The sequence below is a fragment of the Odontesthes bonariensis genome, chromosome 1, assembly GCF_027942865.1.
Source record: "Odontesthes bonariensis isolate fOdoBon6 chromosome 1, fOdoBon6.hap1, whole genome shotgun sequence".
In the NCBI taxonomy this organism is placed as follows: domain Eukaryota; kingdom Metazoa; phylum Chordata; class Actinopteri; order Atheriniformes; family Atherinopsidae; genus Odontesthes; species Odontesthes bonariensis.
The window spans coordinates 30,350,447-30,364,399 of record NC_134506.1 but is presented as its reverse complement, the minus strand read 5'-3'; the positions used below and the strand labels follow the sequence as shown (position 1 = coordinate 30,364,399).

The following is a 13,953-nucleotide window of genomic DNA, read 5'->3' as shown; positions in this document are numbered from 1 at the left end:
TAATCTCTTGCTCAAAATAATATCACCCGAAAAATAAAAAATAAGGAAGTATAAGCATGTATTAGTAATTTATGCAGAGAGAGCCAATCTTTGGCATCTGAGCTGCCATTGCTCGAAAGGTTGCCAGCCCATCACAGGGCCACACAGAGACAAACGAGACTCACACTCACTTCTAGGGTCAATTCAGGGACACCAATTAACCTAACATGCATGTTTTTGGGTGTTGGGAGGAAGCCGGAGTACTCAGAGAGAACCCGGGCATTCACAGGGAGAACATGCAAACTCCACAGAGAGAGGATTTGAACCAGGAACCCTCTTGCTGTGAAGCAATGATGCTAACCACCACACCACTATGCAGGGATCTCTTCAAGAAAATGTGTTTTTGGTTGTGAGGGCAAGTCGACCCTTTTTCAGCTTCCCCCAAAGACCCAGGGATTTTGGATGAGTGGTTGCGGTTTGCGTTTCCTGGCTAGCAACACAGGCGAGAAAATGTGTGGGTTGTTCGCTACGCTTAGAGGACGACCGCTTTCTGAAGGACCAGTACGACGCTGGCTTCGCAGAGAGACTGAAGCTAAAACTCTTGGCTGTTCCAACACTAAAGGGGCACGAGCCTTTGCCTAAAGCGGTGAGTGAAACCATTTAAAATGCCTTCGTAAACGAAATATTTCCTTTAAATTACATATTTCTTCAATTCACACGTCATTAAAGAAGTTTCTTTTCACTGCAATGTCATTGGAGACTTTGTTACTCATCATCTAAACCAAAAGCTTCTCCATAAAGAATTCCCTTTGTAGCAAACACTGACAACTAGGGCCATCCTTAAAGTATTTCATGTACATAGTGAGTGACTGAAAATAAATATTGAGGGTGACATGACAAACAATATGTGGACAATTTGCACCAACAGACAGAACTTGCTCAAGTGGCCAGCAGTCTAAACAGACAGGCAGTGTGAAATGACTCCGTTGCCTGGAAATTCTTCTCATGCTTTTCGTTATAAGTGATGCTGTTTTGCTTAGAGCTTGTTTTAATACATGTCCGACCTTTCGATTGTTCAGCGTCTCTTTCGGGCCTCAGTGTCCCGTTACACGGCTGTGACTGTTTTGAGAAGCGCTATAAAAACAACACATTTATCAGTCTTAATAATATACATATCCGAGTGTCTGGCTGGTAGGAATGTGCGGGCTGACTGACACGCATATGCACAGAGTTGTGGACTCTGTCAACATGGCCAATAGGGCTCAGGTTGGAATCCCAGTTCAGGGCCCAACGTCCTGCCAAGTCATCTTTCGGTCAGAGACATCCCGTGTTTTTCTTTTCACTCTGACGTCAAAGGGCCGAGTTTAATGCCCGTTTTAAGAGCTCAAATTGACCCCTCCCTTTCAGTGAAATCACTCTCGTCTTAGCTGACGGTTACCAGCACTCCAGATGTAGTCGTCAGCTAGATAAACAGATCTACTTCTTTCCTCTCTCTGGGAACCACACAGCTTGTGTACCCCCTGTTGCCATGTCTGGCTAAAAGGTCTCAGCAGGATTTGGTTACGCTTGGATCACAACAGATCCAATACAGACACAGGGGATGAAATAAGCTGGATTTGAAACCTGCTGTATTAAGAGGAGTGGAAAGAAAAAGACCAAAGATTTTGCTAAATGATGGGAGGAAAAAAAGAAAAAACTACTTTGTAAACAATTAGATTGAGCTGCAGTTACTTACTATGTAGGCGCAGATGGGACTGAAGGCATAGGTGCCACACACATAGAGATGAGTGCTATTCAGCCGCAGAAGAATCTTGATGTAATTGAAGCAATCAGTCTGGATGGGAACAAATCAGGAGTGTCAGGTCCATAAACTCACAAGAAATTTATAGAACTGACTCATTCGCTTGAGAGCTCCTTAAAATCTCAGTCTGAAATACAACACATCAGATATAATTCTTTGATAGAAAATACAAAACAAATGCCTCAGACACTGTTTGACAGAAGCTGTTTGAAAAGTATTCCCCTTTCCTCAAACACTGCTGGGAAAACCTAACGGCATCCCACAGCAGTTGCCCTTAAGAGCTTTCTGTAATACACAGGCCAGAGTTGTACGCAGCACACGGATTACCGAGGCGTGTCGCCCAGGGATACAACAGCTGGCATGACAACAAAGCAACAGACAGACTAAAGTAGAAAGGAGTAATTCCCCAGTGAGTGAGCACACTTGATGAACCGGCTTGTAACTATTGGAAAGGTTTGTCAACATGAAACTCAGCTCTTTTCAATGTCTCAAATGTGAAACAAATGGGAGACTGCAAGGGGAGTTCAAACACTGTGCGGAAAATATCTTCGCTTTCGATGCCATGTTTGTGGAACCGATTTGGGGGAAGAAAAGAGAAAAAAAAAAAAGCCTCTCACCTCCAGGTTCTTCCCTTTAAAGCTGCACTCTTCTCTTTTTCCGGCAGGAGTGCCCCACGTCAGCTGAATATAAACAGAAAAACCTGAGTAAGTTGTGTGAAGTGCAGGCCAACCATGCTGATTCTGAACTTTACCCTGAATCATTGGCTAGTCATACTTTCCATATTTCTTGTGGACAAGCAATTCTATAAAGCTGGATTGCAACATTGACTCCGATAACCTGTGGAGCATTTTGTCATACTAACATTCTTCTGCAGCTTGGCCTTGCTGATGTCCGACAGGCTGAGGGCGAACAGTGCCTCCCTGGCTCCGACGTACAGCATGTCGTCCTCCTGGCTCAGCAGCAGAGAGGTGTAATTGAAGACGCCGTCCACTGAGAATCTCTTGGCTGATCTCTCTTTTGCATCTGGATGGAGCAGAAAGATACACACACAGGCAGCAGATTATCATCTCAGAGCGGGACAGAACAGAAGAGAACAGAGTGGCACAGAACATGTCCTGATGCTTGTGGTACAAGTAAACACAGATCTGCTCAGGCTCATCTTTCTTTTTAGAGGATACTGGATTTGTTACTACGAGGAAAGTTTAAGTACATTGGTACTTTGCAAACATGTGAGGTGGCTTTTGTTCATGACAGGGAATCTTTCACTAAGGTCATCTATTTAATTCACAACCACGTCCACTGTTCACATGAGCTCCTCATGTGTAAATTTCTCCTTAAAAGCATGTGCTAGATAAACAACATATTCTGTACTCTTTTAGTGTTGCCATCAGTTGCTGGAAATATGGGCTGCTCTTGGCTGCGTTGGTGATGTTGTTGGTCCTGCAGCTTTGCTCTGCTGTGAGATCGGCTCCGTTGAGGAGTTAAACTAAACAACTAAGAGTGTCCAGCGCAGCTATCGTGCTTTTGTTGTGCTTTTTACCTACGCCCGTCTGCACTGGTTGAACACCCAAATTCCCACACTATGCAATGCAGACAGATATCTACCTGCTACCATAAATGAGACTGTAGCCATATACGATCTAAAAAAAAAAAAACTAAAAAAAACTCTTATGTTAGTGTGTATTGGCCATGGTTTCTCTCCAGAAGCAGGCACGGTAGATCATTCAAATGATCAATTTTGAGGAAAAAATAAATAAAAAATGATTTATTCACAAAAAAAGATATTTCCATTTCCTCTTTGATTGATTATGTGCATAAACCCTTTTATTTCCATCAACCTTTTCATAACTTAAAATTACACTTGATGGAAACAAAACTACCGTCTCCTCCACAATGTCGGTTTTGTAATACTGCCAGTCCGCATGTATAAATGGCCTTTGCTACAACCAACGCTTTTAGATACACTTCATCATGACCATATTGAAGCTTCTTTTGTAATTGTTCTTCCTTAGGGTAGAGGAACTGTAGACTAGGTGCTACAGTATCTCTAAATATGAAGGTTGAAAGGTTTGAACTGGTCTTTTTGGTCATCACAATCACATCTCAGTCTCCACCATAAGGAGTTCCTGGTTTTGGACTGACAGAGAGTTGAAGCCATTCTGGAACCAGCCTTCAATGCTCAAGAACAGGTTGGCGATCTCCTCAAAACCAGCACTGGAATGGCCCTGGCTGAAAAGAGGTAAGAGAGGTAGTCAAATCGGCTTGTGAACCAAAGGAAAAGTTTTCAGGCTTGTTGTCATTCCAGTAAACACTCAGTCCTGAAGGTTCTCCTCCATTTATTGTTCACAAGGCAGCCAGCAGCTCCTGCGGCTCCATGAGATCATTTCATGTATGTCACAAGAAGAGACGTCCCCACTTTTCTCAGCTGGCTGAGGCTCTCTTTGCTCGACTATGTATTGGCAGCAGGGTAAAGGGCTCCTCTACGCAACACTAATCTACGTCTCTTTTCATTCTGCTGCCTCTTCAAATAGATCTTGCAAGTGCTGGGCCATAAGTCAAATGAGTTACTGTACCCTCCCATCATCTTATTCCTGCAGCTCCAAATAACTCCAGTGATGAACTGCAGATCTGATGTACAGTTTCCTTTTTTTTTTTTTTTTTTTTTTTTTTAATATAAAAATGGGAGCAACCAAACAACTCGGAGTCCTCTTTTTCACTGCATCCTACTGTGACCGTCACGTTTTGAAGAGGACTTGATTGATTTCTGGAACCAAGTGTTGTAGAAAATAAGAGGTTTAACAACTGTAAAATTCTAAAATAAAAAATAAGATAAAAATAAAACATTGCATATAAGAGGCCAACACTGGGTCAAACCAGTCCTGAGAAGCAGTTTATTCGAGAGGAATGCTGGGTGAATGCAATCATCCATCAGATATGAAGAGAACTCAGCAGAGACATCGAATGTAAAATCTGCACATCCACCGTTTACATACTTGCAACTTTTTTCCAGTTTTTGACCATCTTTGTAAATGTTGTTCTCTTGCGTCCCATTCCAAATGTTTAAACACACTCCATGTCCCTCCCACGCCAAAACACAAAGGGTCGAAGACTCCATTTGCTTACCCAAACAAGATTACAAGCTTGAAGCAGCGTCGGTAAACACTGATTTTGGCTGCAGTTAAACCATTTACAACCCCCCCCCTCCCTATGTACAAGCGGCAAACCGAGTTATAAGTAAGTGCAATAAATAGATAAACAAATAAAAAGGACAACAGCAGTTCGTTTATCTGTAACGCTCCAGGTGGCACGTTCGACCGTAATGCAAACGCTGCCAGAAAACTGCAATAAATGTTTACAGCCCATGACTTAAACTTTTCAATATGCTCACAAACAAATGGTTCATCTAACACTCAAGGCACTTTGGCAGATGATCATCTTCCCCTTCTGGGAGTGAGAGCCAGCTGCACAAGCCACATCTCGTCCAGATTCGAATCTTAGGCCCTTTTCAGATCAACAGCCCTCATTCTCTTTAAAATGCTTTGACATCTGGAGTCAATGAAGAGGGGGCCTATCATTAAATAAATAAATAAAAAACAAGGGACAGCATTTAAAATAATAAGACTTCCTACTGTCATACAAGGGTCCTTAAGGACAAGGAAAGTTTTCCTACGCAGAGGAGAAAAGAAAAAAGGGGTTGTGTTTAAAAGGTAAACGAAGTCCGTTAAAATATCCTTAAACGCTCATAAAGAGAGGGATCCTCGGACTCAGTGGACCCTGCAATTGGCAGACAAAGGAGTGCCATCTCTCGTCTCAACAGGGAGACATATCATAGCCCGACTGTCACGGCTCCCATGGGTTTTGGACAGTCACTTGAATCAGTTGCAGCCTCTCTCCAGCATAATAAAACTGACATAAATCACAGTGACAGTCTCTTAGACAGACAAAGGAATAATGAGCAGCGCAGAGCAAACTCATGAAACTTCCCTCAGAGAGCAGGCAGAGGCTAGATAGCAGGGAGGGGTGGGGTTAAGGTCGGGGGACTGAGAGGGAGTTGTGGTAACCGGGCAGATTGGATAGAGATGTCGACCTGTGAAGAAACATGAAGCATTCAAAGCCCTCGAAGATGGATTTTTTGATAAGAGCAGAGGATCACTCAGAAAGAAATGTCAAGCTACAGCCACTTCACACAGAAAGTCAAGGCATTCTTTATTTCCTTGTCCGTGAATAGAGAGCAGTTCCTTTAGAAGTTCTGCGCGAGTGTTTCGACGTGCTTGCAGCTGAATGTCGGGCATCCACCGACAGCGGCAGCAACTGCAGGCCGTTTCACAGCCAGGCTCCAGTTCCATTCATCACCCGGCTGTTTAATCAGCTGGCTGTCACCAAGTCGGGCTCTGAACCTCTGCCAACGCTCATCACATCACACCTACCATCAACATAGCTGCTTTATTGCCGGTGTTAACATGGTAAATTAGTTAGCGCCACAGGTTCTTGAAACTTCAGCCTGGAAGTCAAACTGGGTGCATTCGCCACCCTTCTCCATGGTTATGAGGAAGGCAGCGGAAAAGTTCGAAAGACGCATCGTCTGGGGACAGTTTACAGCGAAGGAAACAAGATCCGAGTTCAATAACAACCACGTTCACAGGCAGATTGTCTGTTCCACCGGGATATTACAGCATTATTATTATCTCAGCAATTAATTGCATGAAATTCAATTTTTAACTCCGTTCATTTACTGCGATTTTCATTTCTAATGAGCGGAGCTAAAGATGGCAGAAATAAGGATTTCAGACATGAGGAAACTGTTTTTTTTAATAGCAAGAAAACAGACTAATTCAGTGCAAATTCACTGCAGAGAAGCAGAAATATGCAAAAGGGCCATCTTATATCATTATATTAACTACCGTACTGATATCAATTTTATTAGGAAAATATAAAAGTTTTCTATCAATACTCTGATCAGAGGTAACATTAAAACCACCGAAAGGGGAAATGAGCAACATTAACAATAAGTTGCAACATGTCCCCCCCAGTTACAAGTTGACTCATTAAAGTAAACTCTGTCAGTCCCAGTAGAAGTGTATGCTAGCATATTTTTTCTGCAGGTATTTTCCTTGTTTTTTTTTTGTTTTTTTTTAAATGGGATGTTGCCAGGCTGGGCAGATGGTGTATAGCCACAAGCCGATGATAGCATGTGCGTCCGAGGCCAAAAAAAGACAAAAAAATAAAAAATAAAAAAAATAAACCACAAATCATGCACAAAAGAAAAAAAAAAATCCACAAATCTCATCAGCAGAAAATACAGTTCCTACTAATTTCTCTTCTGTGACAGACTTCCTGAAAACTCTTGAGCTTGTTATGCTGCAGTCTATGTCAACTATAAATGTTGCGTTTTCAATGTTTCCTGAGATTAATTAAAAATACAAAAAAAAAAAAAAAAAAAAATAACAACGACAATTGATTAAAAACAAAGAAAATGCCCAGAGAATTTGGATTTTCTCATCTGCAAAGCAGTTTACGCAGTCAGGACAAAAACGTTTTTGTTGTTCTCTCTCACTGTCAAAGATCATGTGATTCCCGGTGCTGGCATCCCACTTCTGAGGTAGACAGAACGCAGCTTCACTCCGCAGCAAAAGCCCGACAGACTGCAGCATTTTCTTCTGTCCCAGATGAAAGATGACCAAAGCAGCAAAAACAGTGGGCATATTAGCACTCGTCTGAGTTAAATGAATCAGCTCCTACGGCCGACTTTGCATTAATACGACCCGTGGATTCACAGACAAGCACGATACAAGCAGGTACCAGGCATCACATGCTATGTCAAAGCCAAGCTCGTCAGATGCTCGTCACACAGCGGGGCTTGTGGTGAACTTATAAGATGGCTAAAAATGTGTAGCGGTCTTAGGAAGGGAGAGGGCTATGGTTGAAAGGCTGCCTTAATAAAACAGTGGCTACTTATAGTCTACATAATGTGCCTCTAAAAGGATGTGTTTTTATGGGTCTGTTGTGACAGTTGGGTAACCCGTTGGATTTACACATTCCAGTATCTTGCTCAACACTATCCGTTGACAGATCATCTTGGGAGGCTAGTTGTGCTAAAATCGCAGACCCCCCCAAAAATAACGGTGACGTCTAGTGAGATCTACAGTCTTCTAAACCCCTTTATTCACTTCACAGTTGAATGTGTTCGGTGTGCGCTTAGTCAACACTGAGGTAACTAACATATCACTGCAAGGTGCCAGCTTGCAAATTCAGTGTGGCTGAGAAATACAGTTCACACCAGCATCTTGGCAAGCGTCATATTGCAGAATCAACCTGTTTTTCTTCTAAAGTTTAACAGCACATGAAGGGGCGGGGTGACTGATTAGCTGCTTGGTAGGTATACGCCTGCCAGGACACTCCTAAAAGCCGAGTGTAAACATGCCCCAGATTTACTATGGCAGCATGAGCCGAGTCACAAGGCGGCGGGGCAACAGGGACAAAGGGGGTTCTTTTACAGCCAGGCTCAGAAACCCCCCCCCCCCCAAAAAAAAAAAGAGCAGAGAGTTACACCGTGGACATCAATCTCAAACTGGCATGATCTTATCCTACAGGGAAAAAAAAAAGCCATCTCTACCCTCACAGCAGTTTACAGCTTCAAGGCTCTCTTTGAGATGATTTAACAATGGAAAAGTGCGGCTGACAGAAGCCAAAATAAGCCACTTTCAATGCCAACGCAGCCTCGTGTCTTCTCGTTTTTAAAAGCTGGTAACCCACGGTGGCCCTGAACTCTTCCACTGCAGCATGTAAGCCAAGTCAGGGCAGAAACAGCGTTGGCACAGACCTCCGATAAGGAGTTGCTTGGGTTACTCGACTGAATTACGTTCCAATTGAAGGAGTAATTCACCAGTTTTGGAGAAACATGCTCCCCCGCCCCCCCTTCCAATCATTTAATGATTTACAACTGTAAAATATGGAAGGAGCGTTAGTCGTTGCTGGCGAGAAGCCAAAACTGTAGAAAGACTGAACAAAGAAAAACTTGCTGATACAGACAAACGAGGAAAGTGGGCAGAGAGAAATCTGGATCGGGCTGGACCAGAATTAAAAGCTGGCTGAATCGCTCTCAAAGACAAACAGTATGTCTACGGCTCATATGTGTGTTGGGTTGTTCATCTTTATTACTGCTGCAGCTTTCCGTGCACACATAAGCTGTGCACGTCACGCTACGAGGCAGCTGGACCTTGCAGATAATAAACAGAGTCTGACGGTGTGCAGGTCCAGCGTTGGCTGAATGAAAAATGTGTTAATGGTGCCACATGGGAAAAAGGCAACAACAGAAAACCATGACATGAATGTCTTTTGGCAATGTTGTGTGTAGTCTAGAAGCTCTGCAATTCTTAAAAATTCTTCCTACATCCTCTAAGGGACCAAACAAACAGACAAACATCTATGCAGCAATCAAGTAACAAGGATGAGGTCATCGCATCAAAACACAGCATACCTCTAAAAGCAGAGAACTGGGGGTTGACACAGACATAACACTGTGCTCTGTAATTAAAGGCTTTCAGGTGTCATCCCTCACGCACTATGGATCGCCATGCACCCACCTAACACTCAAAGCGGCTGTGCATTGGTCTGCTGCAGCTGAAAGCTTACGCAATCCTGGATGTAAGCTGGAAAAGACACAAAGAGACGCTCTGTGGTGTCGGACTGAGGGGCTCAAACAAAGGCAGTAAACCCCAATGAGAGGGAGACAGATAGTTGGTATAATTTCCGCACTCCCAACTCAAAACAAACGTGCCTGCGCTTGTCACGACTGAGGCTACTCTTGCTCGGTTAAATCTCCTCCAAAAGACTGGAAAATACCACAAGATTTCTGATTGTTAGAAATTCCACTCGACGCTGAACTTTGGATAACACTGTGCTCCTTGAAAGCAGGTTCTGGGGGCGTTAGTGCCATCATTTACACAGGTAAAGGTAGGGTAGGAGATCCTCGATTTTGAGTCCAGCGAAGCTGCATTTTGAAAATACACAGGTCAAAAGTCCCAACCCTTTTCTTCACTTTCCCCCCGAAGCCACGCCTCTAGAGTACATGAACGTGCAATGCTTGTTCACGGGCACGAAGGTGCACGAGCACTGTTCTGACAGCAAGCATCGATCGTTGCCGTATTTAGTATTTAGTATATGCTAACTATACGTTTAATAATGCTAGGTGCTAGCCAAGCTGGCTCTAGTTTAGCTTCCTGCCAAGCTTCTGGACGCGTAATTTGTTCACGAAGAAGGGTACGCACACAGGGGGAGGGAGGAGCAGATTGCAGTTTGATAGACGGCATCAGAATCCAATCATCGTTAACGGTCTGTTCAGTATGATTGGATAGTGTTTTTCCTAGATTTTACGTTCTAGAGGCCACTAAAACTTTACATTTTTGTGTCAAAACTTTTAATTAATTGGTTGCAATGGGGGTGTGAAGAGTATTTCAAGCAAGAGAAAGAACCCCTATGCCACCTTTAAGTCAAGCTAGGTTTATGGCTCTATCATCTATAGCTTATTGGACAACTCGCTCTTGCCCCATTGTACATGCACAGGAGAGGAATCAATCAATTGAACCGAGTCTATCAGTCATTGGTACACCTAGGACTGTAAAATGATATTCAAGAAATTTCAATTTTTTGGGAGATCATCATACATGTAAATGTGGCCAAAAAAAATAATGACAAAAAGGGAGCCTTCTTTAAGTTATTTCAATGGCGAAATATCAGGATACAGGAATTGAATACAAAAATCAGGAGGATTTTATCGATGCAGATTGACAAGAGTTGATATATGGTCTCAATGTCTGACAAAAGAAACGGGAAAAAGCTTTTCACGGGTTTTACAAAAAGATCCGAAAAGATGGAAATTTGGAGCATATGCAGGGCACCTAGCACCATTTGGGTGTATGCATGCAGGAGGAATTCAACTCCGAGCCACATTATCTGGTCGTGTAAGTCCGGCTTTGAGAAGTTCAACTTCGTCCGATAAACACATTTACATGTAGTTTAGAACGTCTGATGTTGGGGAAGATAGAAAAAAATCTGTACGAAAGCTCATGGTAATCCAAACAAAGACTGTTGCGTTATTCCAGTCTCGTACTGGCATAAAACAAAGCCCGGAGGATCATTAAAGTCAAGACGATTCATCTTCAGATGAACACACTTTAAATGGAATCAATCCAACAGTTTTAGACAGACGCATGTCGGGACCAAAGTGGGGGATTTACTGACATTACCATCTACAGAGAGAACAGCACCAACATGAACATGTGCACACCATGAGAGACTTGCTTAATGAATTACATGATATCCAACATCTCAGCCAAGTGGATCTGAAGAGGGAGGGGGGGTTAGCCGTATGTGTCTGCACTGCCAAAATCTAATTCCAGCTGGCTTGCACACGGTTGTAGATGGTTCCTGCTTCAGTGAGAGTCCCATCGAAGCAAAAGTCAATGCATCCATTTTTGACTCTGCACACTTGTCGATTTTTAGGGCACCAGTGGAGCTGCTTGCAGTTTACAAAGTGCTCTCACTTTGGACTGGCATGTGTTGAAGGTCTTTTAAGTGCTGCCACAGCATACAAACACAGCCCTCCACCTTGTATTCATGTGTATGCGTGTCCCTGGAGAGGCTCTCGATGAGAGGAGCGGGATGGAGTTGCACCAACTCTCCACTCATCTACCGCAGTGATCGAGGATGAGAAGTGGTCAAACACATTGGATTACACTTTTTGCTAAAGGCTTGTCTTGTCTTATATACACACACACACACACACACACACACACACACACACACACACACAGTTGAATGGCTGCAAGCTTTTACTCTTGCTGTGCCACTCTCAAATGCATTCCTGTAGTCATGTTGCTATGAAGGGAAAGGTGAGCTCAGGTACCGTTATCAGGATTACTGTACCCTGACATTCAAATAAACACATCAACTGTCAATTGTTGAGGCTGACCAAGATAAATGAACAAAAAAAAAGTCTGCAGAGAAAATCTGACAGATCTGTGACCCTGATGAAATCCCTGAGCTGGGTCTACTATCAGCCAGGAGTAAAGGAGATGGGGAGATGGGGACACCGACACCTCAGTCTCTTTTCCTACATGTGCTCCAGTAGGACGAGGAGGCATGTGGAGTTTATTAACTCACTGGAACCGAGTCAGGAAAGTTCTGACTTGTAATGAAAAATACACGAGATGGCTGCTTTTAACCCTCTCAGTTCTGCTTTGACTCAAATGAAAAACTTTTCCTAAGAAGTACACACTTTATTTTCTATGGTTGTTTCTAGAAGTGTTGCATGATAGTTATAACAGGTTCTACAATTCTAAGGAGCGTGAAAGCCGGTATGTGGAAGGACTGCCTTAATTCTTCAACACAGCCTGAACCCTCTTGGACAAGCTTTCTTTAAGTAGTCTTCAGGAATAGTTCTCCAGGCTTCTTGAAGGACATCCCAAAGCTCTTCTTTGGATGTCGGCTGCCTTTTGTTCCGTTCTGTCAACATGATCCTACACTGCTTCCATAATGCTATGGTCCAGGCTCTGGGGAGGATTCATCCCTCCTTAAGACCTGTTGCCACTGATTTTCAGTCCATTTCTTGTGTCATTTGGCTTACCTCAGCCTTTTCTCCCTGCTTCTCTTCTTAAAGAACGGCTTCTTGACAGCCACCCTTCCATGGAGACCATCTCTGATGAGGCTTCAGTGAACAGTAGATGGATCAACTGAAGGGCGACATGCTCAGCTCCTGTGTCAGGTCTTTGCAGGATTTTTATTTAGGATGTCTATTAAAGCGTGTTATCTGGGGAATTTTTTAATCGTAGCAACTAAAGAGTCAGGAAAAAAAAATTATGTGACAGCCTGCAGCAACAAAATGCCACAAGATACCATTGAAAATAGGTTCTTTTTTCAAATTATTATTATTTTTTTTATGTGTTGGCACTGGTTCATCCTCTTGAGTTAGGAGCCTGTTTTATGAATGAATGATCCATGGGTCAGTGTTAAGTAGCCTAACCAACAAGGACTGGACTGAAATTGAGAGAAAAAAAAAAACAAAAAAAAAAAAAACCAAACAAAAAACAGCTAATGTTCAAAGAAAAGCTTTGAAAGACCTTCAGAAAGCCTAGAGAACTATTTATCAAGACCCCTTCAAAAGATCACAAGAAAGTCTGGCTCCATGGAAGCAAAACAAAGAAATGAGCCTCAAGACTGTTGCAATATGCTGTACGTCATCAGAATCAGTGAAAACTTCCATTTGTCACATCACAACGCTGAGATCTCTCTGCTCTGAGCATGTTTGACCATTATACGTTCAGAGTGTAAACAATAGCAACCGCAGAGGGGTTTTAAGGTAACTTATGAATCTTCTCTTAATGCAGTTAGCTTTGATTTTGAGTCGTGATTTATGATCCGCTGGCAAAACCTGATAGCGGTTTCTTTTTGCAGGTCAGACATGGCTTCCCCGATCGAAGAAAAATACATTGCCCTGGGAAAAAAGCAGTGTTTTTTTATTCCTCTCTTAACGGTGAGTTCAGTTGGAACAAACAATGCCTTCTTGACAGCGCATAAAAGCCCAACAAAAAGCATTTGTTTGAGTCTCAGAGCAACTCAGAACAGTGTACACCCAGCCCCACTGAAACCTTGTCAATGCTTCATTATGCTAGGAAAAGTCAGTTTATTATAAAAACAACCATTTTTACAGCAATGGGAATATGGACGATCTATTCTGGAAGACTAAACGCAATGATACTAACCACATTTATATTTTAGAAAAATCTGCTCCCGGTCACTGCTATCCAGAAATCACCTAATGACACCCTTAAACCTCACATTCCTCTCTGTCCATCCCAATTAAAAGCCACACAATTAACTTTCACTGCTTGCCACTTTCATCAAATCAAATGCTCCTGATCAAAATCTGCACAGACTGAACTTTTCTATACACTCCCTGGAGCGTGCAAGTCATTAAAACGTCTGAAACAGAAGGATCTGATGTGCTGTAATTATGTTCCATTGTTGCGGCTGTTGTGGCTTTACATGCAGGCACTTGTGAGTGCCACCTCTGCTGGAAGCTGCAGGCCGTTTTCCTTTCAGGATCAGTGGGTGTGTCCTCGGCGGGTTTTAGGTGGCCATTGGAGCATGTCTAAAACCCCATGAGCATTTTGTCT

General features: G+C 42.9%; 1 protein-coding gene across 2 annotated transcripts in view; it reads right to left on the bottom strand.

The window, feature by feature from the left end:
* Window positions 1-13,953, bottom strand: part of sema4bb (sema domain, immunoglobulin domain (Ig), transmembrane domain (TM) and short cytoplasmic domain, (semaphorin) 4Bb) — a 59,102-nt gene that overhangs the window by 17,887 nt on the left and 27,262 nt on the right. For both annotated transcript variants that reach the window (XM_075463965.1, XM_075463957.1), the window contains exons 3-5: window positions 2,643-2,803; window positions 2,398-2,460; window positions 1,715-1,813 (exon numbers count right to left, since the gene is read on the bottom strand). In XM_075463965.1, the coding sequence (XP_075320080.1) occupies window positions 1,715-1,813; window positions 2,398-2,460; window positions 2,643-2,803 (323 nt within the window). The remainder of the gene's footprint in view (window positions 1-1,714; window positions 1,814-2,397; window positions 2,461-2,642; window positions 2,804-13,953) is intronic.